Below are 13,581 nucleotides of genomic sequence, written 5' to 3'. Positions count from 1 at the left end.
CACAAATAATGCTGCTGGATACAGAACTATTTTACCCACACAATTGTCATTTTTTGGAGGCTGCCGTTGTTAGTTCCTGGTTTGTTTTTATTAAACTGTCACAGCCCCATCTAGAAGAAAGCAGACAGATATCCAAATAAAACAACTCCTAGTTTTAAATTGAAGTTTGAAGGGCCATTAGATCTAATAAGAATTTTAGATTCTTATTAATCCTCATTTTGGAAACCATAACTCAAACACAAAACAACCTATGTGGGAATTAAGCTCCGGAATGATAACACTTTTCTCACTCTGCATGTCTGACTTCTTGAAAGAATCTAGAACCTTAAAAAAAAAAAATATATATGGCCAGAGAATTTCCTCCTCTTTCTGCTGCCCCAACCCTCACTTCTCCTTTTCCAGTTCCTGGAGAAGAGGAATCTCATATCTGGGTGTTTTGGAGAAACTCTGGTGGACTGAAGTGACCTATGGGGTCAGAGCTGGAAAATGCAAATATCCAAGGAGAGGAGACTTGCACAGAAGGAAATGTCTCATTTTCTCCTTTTAAAGGACAGATTAATAACAGCTAAAAAATTCACCATGAGCAACTCTTTCTCAGGAAGAAATGAGTTATAAATAGAATGAAGGAAGAGGAAGGGATAAAAACAAACTACTGACCCAGGGGGAAAACGACTACATTTCAGAATTATGACTATCTCAAGAGATATTTAATTTTAATAAGTCCTTTTTTACCATGAACTGTTAAGGTTGCTGTTGTCTTCTGGTCACCACACACACAGGTGTAATCTCCAGCATCTTTTACTTCTAGGTCACAAATGACCAGCTCTGCAGTGGTGCCAGACTGTCTCATTTGATATTTATCACTTGTTTTGAGCACTTTGGGCCCTATTTTCCACTGCACGGGAGCTCCTTTGGTTAATTCACATCTCAGAGTGACTGATGCTCCTTCTTTGGCTTCTTCATCCTTCAGCTCTTCCTTGAAAAGCACTGGCAGGGCTGGGAAAGGAAAGCCAGTAGAAAGTGCATTTAAACTAAGTGATCAGCATTGTGAATTCTCAGCTGCAGTTCAAATCTGGCCAAATCAGGGGGTTGAGGTTATCCCTATGAAGATGTGGAAAACTGAATCCAGCAGTATGACAGGAAGTGCTGAGAGGACAGGCCAAAGTACATGATTTAAGGTAGAATTTAAGATTTATCTCAGGACAGAACATCTCAGCTGGTGGAACATTTCCTGGGTGCAATTCCCTTAAACCTACAACGCAGCAGTGTGTCTGCAGGGAGAGACAGCCCTGAGCTCAGCTCCCTTCTCAGCAATGCCAGACAAAAAATAAACACCTGAACAAGACCTGGACACAGGTGAACAACGGGTGGACACTTCATGGGGGTTTCAGAGAAGCAGAAAATGGACAATGCTCTGCATTTACCCTCCACTGTCAGAGAGGCTGTGCTGTGCTGCTCCGCACACACACAGGTGTAATCTCCTGCATCCTGCAGCTCCAGGTCACGGATTTGCAGCTCTGCCAGGGCACCCTCCTGCTTCATGGTGTACTTTTCACTTGCCCTGAGTGTTTTGTTGCCTTTCTTCCACGTCACAGCTGCAGCCTTGCTCAGCTCACAGCGCAGAGTGGCTGTGTGGCTTTCCGTGGCTTGCAGGTCCTTCAGGTCTTCTTTGAAAAATGCTGGCAGGGCTGAAGGTCACAAAAAGCACAGAGGACATGAAAAAATGACATGTGGCACACAGGTGACAGGAGGGGTGGGGTGGTACAGCAGCAGAGAACACTTTAGGGTGGAAACAGGGTGTTTTTCTCATAATTCCAGGATGTTGGACAAACCAAAAGACAGAAAGAGAAAAGCAGTGTGGATACAAGCAGATCTTACAGAGAGTTTACAGATTTAAAGGAACAATTCAGCCACAGGTGAACACACAACCAATATCAAGGAGCTGGCATAGAAATCCACAATAATACAGAGAGATGTATATGATTTTTACCATGCACTATCAAGGCCGCTGTTGTCTCCTGCTCTCCACACACACACGTGTACTCTCCAGCATCTTTCAACTCCACATCCTGGATGAGCAGCTTCCTGACCGTGCCCTCCTGCCTCATTTTGTACTTGTCACTGGCTTTGAGCAAAGTGCTGCCCTTCCTCCACTCCACGGGGGCAGCTTTGGTCAGCTCACACCTCAGAGTGGCCGCTTGACCCTCGGTCACCTCCTCGTCCTTCAGGCTCTGCTGGATGCCTGCAGGCAGCACTGAGGATGCAACGGGGACAGGGTTAAAGGGAGCAGCAAACACAGCCTGCAGGTGAGGATATGGGTGTGATGTCTCAGGTTTCAGCTTTTATATTTTCAGGTTCTGAGCTGCTTTAGTGTGTGGGTCTGAGCTTCATACCAGGGGATGCTGAGCTCTGTGCACAGAGCAGGGAGACAAAACAATTCCTGCTCCAGCTGGGCACCAAGGACAAATGATCCAAACCTCAGCCCAGGAGCACAAACAGCGTGGGCTGGAGAGAGAAAAACAAGCAGGGTGGGACTGATGGGCTGGAGCTGGAATGGGACAATGAACTCCAAGGTGCCAATGGAGCAGAACTGATCCCAGGGAGAGCCCCGGGAGCGCTCGTGCATTTTGGGACCATTTTGGGTCATTTGGGTGCAGCCCTGGCTGGGCTCTGGTGCTGCCCAAGGTGGATCCATGGAGGAGATCCTTTGAATAAATCCCTGCTTTATTCTTTAGCTCTGTCCAGCCTCTGCTCTAGGTCAGATTACACAAGGAATCAGGTGGGAAAGCATCTTCAGGCTTGACCTCACATCTGCTTCAGGAATTAGACCCTAAAACCACTTTGTACACAGAACTAGGGAAAATTTTTACCCCTAAATCACAAAATCCATCCCTGTGGTCATGGCATACAAGGTCAGACTCAGAGGAACTGTGAACAGATAACAATGACCATGGTGATAAAAATAATTCCGACCATAATCTCAACAATGATGGCACCAGGTGGAGCTGGTCATTACCATGCACTGCTAAGGCAGCTGTGGACTGCTCCTCCCCACACACACAGGTGTAATCCCCAGCGTCACTCTGGGTCAGGCTGTGGATCACCAGCTCTGCTGTGACATCCTTCTGCCTCATTTTGTATTTCTCACTAGGTTTGAGGGCTGTGTGTCCCTTTCTCCACTCCACTGGGGCAGGTTTGGTCAGCTCACAGTGCAGAGTGACTGTTTCACCCTCCTCGGCCTCCTCGTCTCTTAACTCTTCTTTGAACAGAGCAGGAAGGGCTGAGAAACAGAGCAGCAAAGGTTTTCATGACAAGCAGCTCTTGACCACCAAAATAAACAATGTTCACCAATATCTATCCCTGCCTTTTGCTGACATGAAGATCATCTCACAGAAGGAAAATGCTGATTTGTGTTGTGGACAAAAATGGTCTCATCATTTCTTTCAGCAAATATTAAATTAATTTGCTGATTAGTTTAGGGATGTATGGGGAAAAAAATCAGAAATGGGGAAACTTCATGTATGGCAAAAACTGCAACTTTCTCAGTATAATCCAGCCTAGAAAATTAATAAAACAGGTTAAACCATGATCAGGAAAAAAGCTAAAGGAAAAAAACAGAACCTTTTAATTTAATTTTAAGGATGCCTTCAGACCTAGCCCAGAGTTAGGATAAGACTGAAGAGTAGAATCAGAGAAAGATCCTGAAGGTGCTTGGGTAGGAATAAAAAAGGAAAGAAAAGGATGATGTAGCCACTGCAGAAATCTGCCATAATTCCCTCACCCCAGGAAGTTCAGGTGCTTCCTGACACCTCATCCCCTTGGGAACAACAAACAGAATTATTCAGAGTGTTAGACTGCATGGAAACATGGAAATAAGTGGAAGCAATAGGATGGGATGGCATCCACTGGGTCTTTGGAATGGGGTGGAAATGACATTTGGATTTAAAGTAGCTAAGAAAGAACTTGAGAGGATGGTCTCCAATTCCTGACCCTGACCAGCAAGAAAGGAATAATTGAGAAAAGGATGTGGAGGATCACTGTGCAGACATTAATCTAAATAGGTTAGAAGGAAGGAAAACAACAGGGGAGATGTTGGTCTGTCTCTCTTTCAGGAATGTAAATTGACAATGAGTGGAATGGGGAAAGCTGAAGTGTTTAATCCCTTTTTCTTCATTATTACTAAATGTTAGTTTTGATTTAGGAAATAATAGAAATTCTGGCTTGGAAAAGAAAAAAAATAGAGAATATATCAATAAATAAATAATCAAAACAGCTTGGTGTGATGGAATTTGTCCTGGAATTTTTAAGGTGCAGGCACAACCAATTTCAGACACTGACAGTGACACTGAAGACATCAAAGAGAGTGGCTGATGTTCCTCAAGTATGGGAAAAAACACAGAAACTAAGAGATGAAAAATGTACCTCAGATTGAAATATGCACATTAAATTCTTGCTGTGTAAACTAAGATTCTAAAATCCCAGAGAGGAAAGAAAGAAAAATCACTTGTGTGAAGTTAGTAGAGCCAATAGAGCTCCAAATAGAAATGCCTGCTTTAAATGAGCTGGAGGTCTCCCTGATTCCCCTGGTCTGAGTTTGATAGATCTCCATTGGCAAAAATTTGGGAATACTCTTCAGTCTGGAAGCTGAATCCCATTCATAATGCTTGTCATAGAAAAAGAGAGAGGGCAGAGAGAAGAATTATGGCATCTCAGTTTAATTATTTGAAAAATGCAGATTTGCCAAGAGCTTTTCTCTTCATGAAGGAGTGGACCAGGGCAATTTTTTTCTTGGTATAGATTAAGCTTCCTTGACAGAAGGACATATTATATGTTCTATATTATTATTTAGTAAAGTTTTAACTTTGATATAGGTGGAATTACAGAAGGGAAGTGCTACTAATCTGAAAACCACTGTTGCAGGATATTGAACTGGGGTTTACACTCACAATGAAAGAATGAATCGAGCAGTTTCTCAATAGTCTGAGTTCAGGATTATTCAGAATTTTCTGTAGCAACTTGGACAATGAAATGCAAAGTTTCATTAATTTTGAAGATGATCTCAAGGTGGGAAGGAAGAAAGGGTAAAAACACTTCTTTAAACTGGATTAAGATATAGGAAGATTTGTATAAAGTAGTGGTAATAAAATAGCTTCAATTCAAAATGGCTTCAATTCAGCAAGGGCAGATGGAAAATATTTAGGAACAGTCAGTAACACAAATACAAAAAGAAGCAGATCTGCAGTGAGGGATTTGGGGTTACAAGAGTTTGTGGAGAAAATTCAAGTCAAAAAGTTCAAGCCTGATGCCAATAAATCCTCATAACTGAGATGTGCAACTTGGAGTGCCACGTTACTTCTTGATTTAAATTTTATACAAATATTTCTCTGCTTCAGTAAGAAGTAATTATTTAAGCCAGTTCAAGAAATACTTTTGTTGATCTGAAGAATTTTCTGGCAATAATGATGGTGACTTGGGGCTCGGGGGTGGACTGACCTGTACAAGTTCATTTCAATTCTATTTTCATGGTTAAATTGGAAGTCCAAGACTGAAGCAATCCTTGTTGTATTGGCAAATGCAAAGATGGGCAGAAAAGCAAAGAAATCAGCTCCTGAATTCAGACTTGCTGGATTTCCAGATGAGAAAGAGGCTGAAAATACTTCTGACTGTCCTGTGTTAATAGTGAAAATAAAGTTTCCCTCTCTTCCATGGGAAGTTTGCAGATTAATTTGGCTGAGGACTGTGAAATATTCTCCTACTCTAATGCTGAGTATTCTGGAGTACCTGAATAAAAATCAACATTATTCTTAGTCAGAGTTACAAAGAAAACTACACTGAACCAAGTTGTCTTTTCATTATTTAAAATTACTTGTCAAATCCTGGTGCAACTTGAAATAAAATTCTTCTTATAAAGAGCTATGAATGTTTCTGCTGCTCCATGTGTCTAGGTTCAAGTCAAAAGTGAGTAAAACAGAATTTAAAAAAAGTAAATCTGTGACATCCTTCTGACTTTACAAAGAAATACAGCCCTGCACCAACAAGAGCAAAGAGGATAAAGAGGGAAAATGTAGTAAAATCAATGGAACTGCAATAGTGGTTATAATTAGACAAAAACCACAATAAAAAGAAGGAAGTCTGTTACAAACAGAATTAATGATGGCAAGATTAGAGAAAGAACTCGTGCTGTGTGAGTACTGAGGCTGGCAGAGGAGGAGGGACAAGCGCCACCCAAAAACGTCCCATTTCTGCGCTCTTTACCGTGCACCGTCAGCGCTGCTGTTGTCTTCTCCTCTCCACACACACAGGTGTATTCCCCAGCATCCCTGACCTCCAGGGCATGGATCAGCAGCTGGGCTCTGCTGCCCTCCTGCCTCATGGTGTATTTCTCACTGGCTTGGAGCACTTTGTGTTTCTTTCTCCACTCCACGGAGGCAGCCGCGGACAGCTCGCACTGCAGAGTGGCTGTTGCACCTTCTGTGGCTTCTGCATCCTTCATCTCCTTCTGGAAGTGCACAGGCAGGGCTGGGGGGGTCAAAAGGAGCAGAGTGTGGGACCGTGGCAGCAGCTCAAGTAACCATTTCACGTGGTCTGACAAACACAAGTGATCAGCAAAGCCTTTCCTAATCCAATCCCTCAGGATTGATGGCCACTCCGAGAACCGTAAGGGTCTGGCTTTGGAAAGCTGGAAAACACCTCATCCACAAGTCAGAGAGGGATTTTTATGGTGAAGTCCATGGTGTGAAGTGAAGAACCACATCAGCCTCAATTCAAACCTGCATGACTGAGACCTACCTTGGATATTGCCTGCTAGAATGGAAAATAAAGCCTAACCAAAGCATCTAAATTCTATGGAAATGCAAATTGTTACTAAAAAAAGTTCATAAATTAACCTATATCTGAGGCATCAGTTTCACTTTTCCATGAGGGACCTTTAAAAGTTCCTTTCCAACTCCAATTATTCTTTAGTTTCACCTCATACAGTTGTCTAGCAGTGCTTGACCATCAAATTATACTGAAACACTGATAACGGTCTCAAAAACATCTCATCAAAAAATCTTCTCAACTTTATGATTGTAACATCTTTACAACCAACATCACGATAATGGGATTTTCCATTTCTCAGCACCTACTGCTGAACATAAGGATCAAAAAAATGAGTGAGCACCAGGATGAATATCTGCAATTTTTGCCATGAACCTCCAACCTGTGCCTGACACTGACCAATGCATCCAAGAATTTATTCCCATAACCAACCAGATATTGCTAAACTCATCAGAAACAGAGCTGCACTTGCACAGCTGACACTCCTATGCTCTTAAAAAAAAATAAAAAACAAACAAAAATCTAACTGTTTGAAAGCCATCTCTAATTATTATCTATTTCCTTTTTTTTTTGTTAATTTTTACCATTCACTTTGAGCGTAGCCGTGGTTTCCTGCTCTCCACAAGAGCACGTGTAATCTCCAGCATCTGCCAGGACTAAATCATGGATCACCAGCTCAGCCACCGTGCCCTGGCAGCTCATGGTGAACTTGTCACTTGTCCCCAGGGTTTTGTCTCCTTTCCTCCACGCCACGGCAGCTCCAGCTTTGCTCAGCTCGCAGCAGAAAGTGGCCGTGCTGTTTTCTGTGCCTTCCACGTTCTTCAGCTCTTTCTTAAAGTGGGGAGGGAGGGCTGAAGATCACAGGTGAAAAAGAGCACTTTAAAATTGAGCAAACATCGTGCCTTGGCTGCTCCACTGAATTAAAGCACTTTAAAATGTTTTAGAATGTGCAGAACCTGAGAGCAAAGGATGATTTCAGGGGCATCCCTGACTTGTGCCTTGCAAGACACCACATTGACAGAATTCACAGAACTCTGCATCTCACAATGACTTGGAAATCAGTGTTGATTTATAACTCTGAGAACCATAAAAGAGTGAGTTTGGATAGCTTGAAAACACCTTATTGATAAATCAGAGTGGTTTTTTAATTATATGAGACACAGCATGAAATGGAGAGACACACCAGTCTCAATCCCTGAGCTCTCACTGATTTGGAAATCTATAAAACAAAAATATCAGTACTGAGAGGTATGTTTAAAAGCATGTTAAGATATAACAACAGAAATCTGATCCCAAGACTCAAGGAACTATGCACAGCTCTTTCTCAAAACCAGGTTAAGAATTAAAATGATCATTGTATTGTTTAAAATTAAAATTTCATCACTTTTCAATTTCATTCAAGAAAATCAAGGGTAATCTTGGTGATATACCCTATAGAAATTAATGAGTGAAAATACTCCAAAGTGCTATTTCTGACGTCATCAAGCTTTTCATTTTCCATTTCCAGCTTCCATCAACAGGAAAGAACAGGGAATGAAAAGAATCTGTGGTGCTGTTTACCCATCCCAAAGGAAGGGCTTTCAGTGGAAGATATTCCCAGTGGTTGGAACAGCTGCCACAACATCTTAAAATAACAGAAGTAATCAAGAGCAGATTGTGATCCCACAGGAGGATCACAGATGAAAATGCAGAAAATTCCTGTTAACCCAGATATTTTACCATGCACTGTCAGGGAAGCTGTGCTTGTCTTGTCTCCACACACACAGGTGTAATCTCCTGCATCTCCTTCCTCCAGGCTGTGGATTGTCAGCTCAGCAGTGGTGTCCTTCAGCCTCATTTTGTATTTTTCACTAGGTCTGAGCACCTCCTGCCCCTTCCTCCACTGCACCGGGGCGGGTTTGCTCAGCTCACACTGCAGAACAGCCGTCCTGTTTTCTGTGCCTTCCACATTGGCAAGATCTCTTTTGAACAGTGCAGGCAGAGCTATGGGGTGCAACACAAACAGAGAGGACATCAAAACCATTAACCAGACCTTGGGGAACTCAGGGCTGGGGCCTGTGGCCAGTCCTTCACCATTACAGGAAAACCAATCAGTCTGGAAAGCTGCTTCTAACAAAAAATTACTGCAGGATGCCACTGGGATAATTTCCACCATGACCTGCTTCTAACATTAACTTGTTCATATTCACCACTTCACAACTGATTCCAATACTCCTCCCTACCTATTTCACTCTGAAATATTCTATCTTGAACATTATTGACCTCAATTTTAATTAAAAGTCATCAGCCAGGGTGACAGCACTGCTGGAGATCCCTGCCTTTCCTAACATCATAATTTATATTTCTGGTTTAGGAAAGAAAAAAACCCAGTAATATAGATTCAGGTGCACCTTTAACCCAAGATTTCCAAGAACATAATGACACTAATATCAGGATTACAGAGGTTTTTAGCAGCCTTCAACAAGTTGTCTTTTGATGTGCCACTAAAATAAAATGGAAGTGACTTGCATAGGGATGAAAGTGATAGGTCAGAAGAGGGAAGGAAGATAAATTCCTCCATCTGAGAGAAAGAAGATGAAGCAAAAGTGGGCAGAAAATCTGGGAGAATAGTTTTGCCTCCTCAATTTCCCCTTGCCTTCGGCAGCTTTTTATCCATAAGAGATATCTTAAATAAAAGCTGTTCTTCCATCTATGGGAGCTGTATATGAACTGTTCCTTCTGGAGGGGCAAGCAGAGCTCATCACTGTTCACTATGGCAGAGACAGGAACAAAATTTCCCCCATTATTCCCTAAGTCAGGACCTGCAGAATAATGCTGAGAGGTGGGGATTTATATAAGTACCATGTTCTCAGCAGAATATACCACAGTCCTACAGAAGAGGAGGGTGGTCACTCATTCCTGAATGGAAAAGCCTCTCACTGACTGAGCTCAGCAGATTTAAAGAACTTCCCTTCAGGTTAAGCATGAAAATTCACTGATGACACAATGAGAAGCCCCCTGAGAACAATCTTCTGCTGGAGGTCTGCTCACTCTTGCTCCCTGAGATGAGAAATTCTCACGGCTTCTCTTTACTCTGATACAAAACCACCAGTTTCCAACTGACAGACAGTGGGAGATGGGATGAAACAGCACCAGCAAACCAGGAAAATGCTGCAGAATCAAAACACCAAAGCAAGTGGGAGGGAAGAGAGAAAAGGGGTGTCCTTGAGGTACTGCTATCCCAACAGAGAACGGCTTTTTTACCGTGGACGGTCAAGATAGCCGAGGTCTTCTGGTCTCCACACACACAGCTGTATTCTCCTGTATCTTCCACCTCCAGATCTCGGATCAGCAGCTCTGCAGCTGTATCTTCCTGTCTCATCCTGTACTTTTCACTTGGCTTGAGTGCCTTGTCCCCTTTTCTCCACTCCACCGGGACGCCCACCTTGCTCAGCTCGCAGTGCAGAGTGGCTGTTGCACCGTCTGTGGCTTCCCTGTTCTTCAACCCTTCCTTGAAAAATGCAGGCAAAGCTGAAGGACAGCAATATCAGCAGTGAGATGTAGCACTCCAAAGAGTTAAAATTATGTTTAAGTTTCCTTGTCCCTCCGATTTATCAACACAAGAATAGAGATTCTCATGGGTCTCCGTGAATCAGCGTTGGGAAAGAAATGTCATCACCAGGAGAGGATTTAATGATTGCAGTCATCCATTGAGGTATTTCACATGTACTTAGAGTCACAAATCAATACAAATAGAGGTTGAAATACCATTTTTTTTCCCCTTGTGAAATTTCAATCAAAATGAACAAACACCAATTTGAAATTTCTGGAAAGAAAATGGTTTTCTTTTATGACATTTTAAACCACAATGGGAGGATGTTTGCAGTTTCCACATACTTAAGCAAACAAAGAGACATTTTACATTTAAAAAAAATGAAACACTGGAGTTTCATTTTAAATGTCGTTTTGAAATGAAATTGTTCATTTCAATACATGGTGGGAAAACAAGCATTTTCACCTGAACTGACATACCCTTTCAAAGATGTCAGGTTCAGTAAAAATCAAAGTTCTCCCTGAGAATTGTTATCCTTTAGAATTTCTGGGCTTGTTTTACACAGAACACCAACTGAATTCCATGACAACTGGGCTGTAAGCATAAAAGCACTTTGTTGTCTCAGGAATGGAGTATGAGCATAAGATTCCACAGAATAACCTAACCTTTTGGCATTTTACGGAACCTTAAAAGCCCTAAGACATAATCCCTTTGAAGCAAACCATTTTTGTCTTGAGGATAACAGGGATTTCAATAAAGGACCTTTCAAAAAAGCAAAATGGAGGCCCCTAATTAAAAGAGTGACAGCAATCCTGGTTGCCTCACTCTGAGCTTGGACACCAATATCCCTCTTGTGCCACAAATTCCAGCTGCACGGATGCCAATGGATGCATTTCACTGGCATTGGTGAGCTGTGGATAAAGGTCTGGCTGAAGAAGGAGATGGGAGTGTCACCAGGGGTCTGCCCAAAGGAACAGAGAAATGAGGATAGTTACTTTCAGGATGTGTCTGGTTTTGTTTGTTTTACCATGAACTGTTAGAACTGCCATGGTCTGCTGGTCTCCACACACACAGGAATAATTCCCAGCATCCGCTGTGTCTAGATTTTGGATTATTAGCTCAGCCACGACACCTTCCCGCTTCATTTTGTATTTGTCACTCGGCCTGAGGGTCTTGAAGCCCTTCTTCCACTCCACGTTAGCAGCAGCCTTGTTCAGCTCACAGCTCAGGGAGACACTTTTACCCTCGGTGGCTTCTTTGTCTGCGAGTCCCTTGGTGAAAAGAGCAGGCAGGACTGCAGAGCAAACACGGACATGGCATCAGCCTTGGGAAAGCCTGAATCCATGACTTAATCCCTCTCTTATCTCTCTGGAGCCACCAGACCTTCTTGGTCTCCTCCAGGATTCAGCTCCTCCACAATTTTTCTCCAAACTCTAACCCTTCAAAAGATAATTCAGTCTATTTTTTTTTTTTTCTGTCCTCACGCTTTAAAACTTCCTTTAAATTCAAGTCTATCTGCAAATTACTTGACAAGCCAGCTACCCTTTACTTCATACAGCATAAAATCAAAGACATGAAATTACAGGCTGTATTTCAATATGAGACTCAGAGCATTTTGCTTCCCTTGAGAAAAGCAGGAGTTCTACAGAAGGGCCTGATTCATGACACTGTCTGAATTTTTATAAACGAGAGTCCCTTAAAGCAGAGCAGTTGCAAACATGCTGTCAGATTTTCGCAGAAATTAAATATTTGCTTGTATTAAGACAAAGTTGGTAAAACGGAGCTGGGAATAGCAGGAGCATTAAAAGCCTATTTTTTATTAAGATTGCCCTTGTGTAGCACCATACGTTGATGAAAATTTGTTCCTCTTAGGAGCAACAAGTGCCATGGTCTAAGTAATGAAAAATGAATATTTTTTCTCACTTTTAGGTCAGTTCCTATGGGAAAACTTCTAAACAGGAAGCTATTCTGCACTAAGGAGGTTGTGATGAGTTTGGAACCTGTTCTCCACTTGTCTTTTGATTAAAGCACCTTGGAAGCACATCAAGAAGGTATCAGGTGATAGGAGAAAATGAGAGAAGGAAGAAAGGATAGAAAAATTAATCAGCAGAAAGGAGGATTGGCAGTACACAGGGATCAGAGGAAGCAGAAGTAAGAGAGGAAGAGATCTTGGAATTACACAGGTTGACTTGGAACATGCGCTGAGAATTTCTTTTTTACCATTTACTGCCAGAGCAGCCGTAGTCTGTCGGTCTCCACACACACAGCTGTAATCCCCAGCATCTGCCAAATCCAAATCCTGGATTGTCAGCTCCACAAAGGGACCTTCCTGCTCTATTTTGTACTTTTCACTCGGCTTGAGCACCATATTTCCCTTTTTCCACTCAACTGGGGCTGCTTTGCTCAGTTTGCAGTGCAAAGTGACTGCTTCCCCCTCTGTAGCTTCCTTGTTCATCAGTTCTTCTTGGAAGAGGATGGGCAAGGCTGAAGGATGCAACACCAACAGAGAAGGAATCAGCACCAGAATGAAATGTACTGGAGTTACTGGGCTGCAGTGTGTACACTCAATCAAAAATGCTCTGTTTCTAGGTGGGCACCATTGAAAAAGGGGGTAAAACCTCCTAGAGGAGAGAGAAATAAATTAAACAATATACAACATAGAGGTGCTGTCTCAAGGCAAAAAAAAAAAAAAAAAAAAAAGCACAAGGGAATATTCACTAATAGGGCAACTCTCTGGCACTACAGAGCCAAGAATATGGAAACCCTAAGAAATCACACTCTGGTTGACCAGGAATGCTGCCAAAACTGCTGCGTTTGGGGTTTAAAGAGAAACGTGGGTAAGAGGGTTACCATTCACTCTCAAAGCAGCCGTGCTCTCCTGCTCTCCACACACGCAGGTGTAGCTCCCAGCATCCGTCAGGTCCAGGTCTTGGATAACCAGCTCGACGAAGCGCCCTTCCCGCCGGGTTTTGTACTTCCCGTTTGGGACCAGCACCTTCCCGTCCTTCCTCCAGTGCACGGAGCCGCCCGGCCGGCTCAGCTCGCACTGCAGCGTCGCCGTCCCGCTCTCCGTGGCCTCCTCGTTCCTCAGCTCTTGCTTGAAGTGGACTGGCAGGGCTGAGAGATGCAGAACGAAAAGGGATTGCCACCCTAGACCCCGCTCGGAGGCCGAGTCGTGATTTGTCGCGTGTCTACCTAAGCCTTACTCCGACACCCCTATCCCTTAAGCA

General features: G+C 42.9%; 1 protein-coding gene across 45 annotated transcripts in view; it reads right to left on the bottom strand.

Moving 5' to 3' along the window:
* Positions 1-13,581, bottom strand: part of OBSCN (obscurin, cytoskeletal calmodulin and titin-interacting RhoGEF) — a 178,855-nt gene that overhangs the window by 96,736 nt on the left and 68,538 nt on the right. For 19 of the 45 annotated variants that reach the window (XM_085562435.1, XM_085562364.1, XM_031503758.3 and 16 more), the window contains 11 exons: positions 13,202-13,468; positions 12,572-12,835; positions 11,379-11,645; positions 10,063-10,329; positions 8,539-8,802; positions 7,404-7,670; positions 6,256-6,519; positions 3,017-3,280; positions 1,991-2,254; positions 1,425-1,688; positions 733-996 (listed from right to left, as the gene is read on the bottom strand). The exons of 3 other annotated variants lie outside the window; for them this stretch is intronic. In XM_085562435.1, coding sequence (XP_085418561.1) covers positions 733-996; positions 1,425-1,688; positions 1,991-2,254; positions 3,017-3,280; positions 6,256-6,519; positions 7,404-7,670; positions 8,539-8,802; positions 10,063-10,329; positions 11,379-11,645; positions 12,572-12,835; positions 13,202-13,468 — 2,916 coding nt within the window. The remainder of the gene's footprint in view (positions 1-732; positions 997-1,424; positions 1,689-1,990; positions 2,255-3,016; positions 3,281-6,255; positions 6,520-7,403; positions 7,671-8,538; positions 8,803-10,062; positions 10,330-11,378; positions 11,646-12,571; positions 12,836-13,201; positions 13,469-13,581) is intronic. 23 more of the 45 variants (XM_085562475.1, XM_077789834.2, XM_021537977.3 and 20 more) reach the window with 19 other exon arrangements.

This window comes from Lonchura striata, chromosome 2, assembly GCF_050655825.1.
Source record: "Lonchura striata isolate lonStrDom1 chromosome 2, ASM5065582v1, whole genome shotgun sequence".
NCBI lineage: Eukaryota > Metazoa > Chordata > Aves > Passeriformes > Estrildidae > Lonchura > Lonchura striata.
The sequence above is the reverse complement of the archived record's forward strand: the minus strand, read 5'-3'. Positions and strand labels throughout refer to the sequence as shown.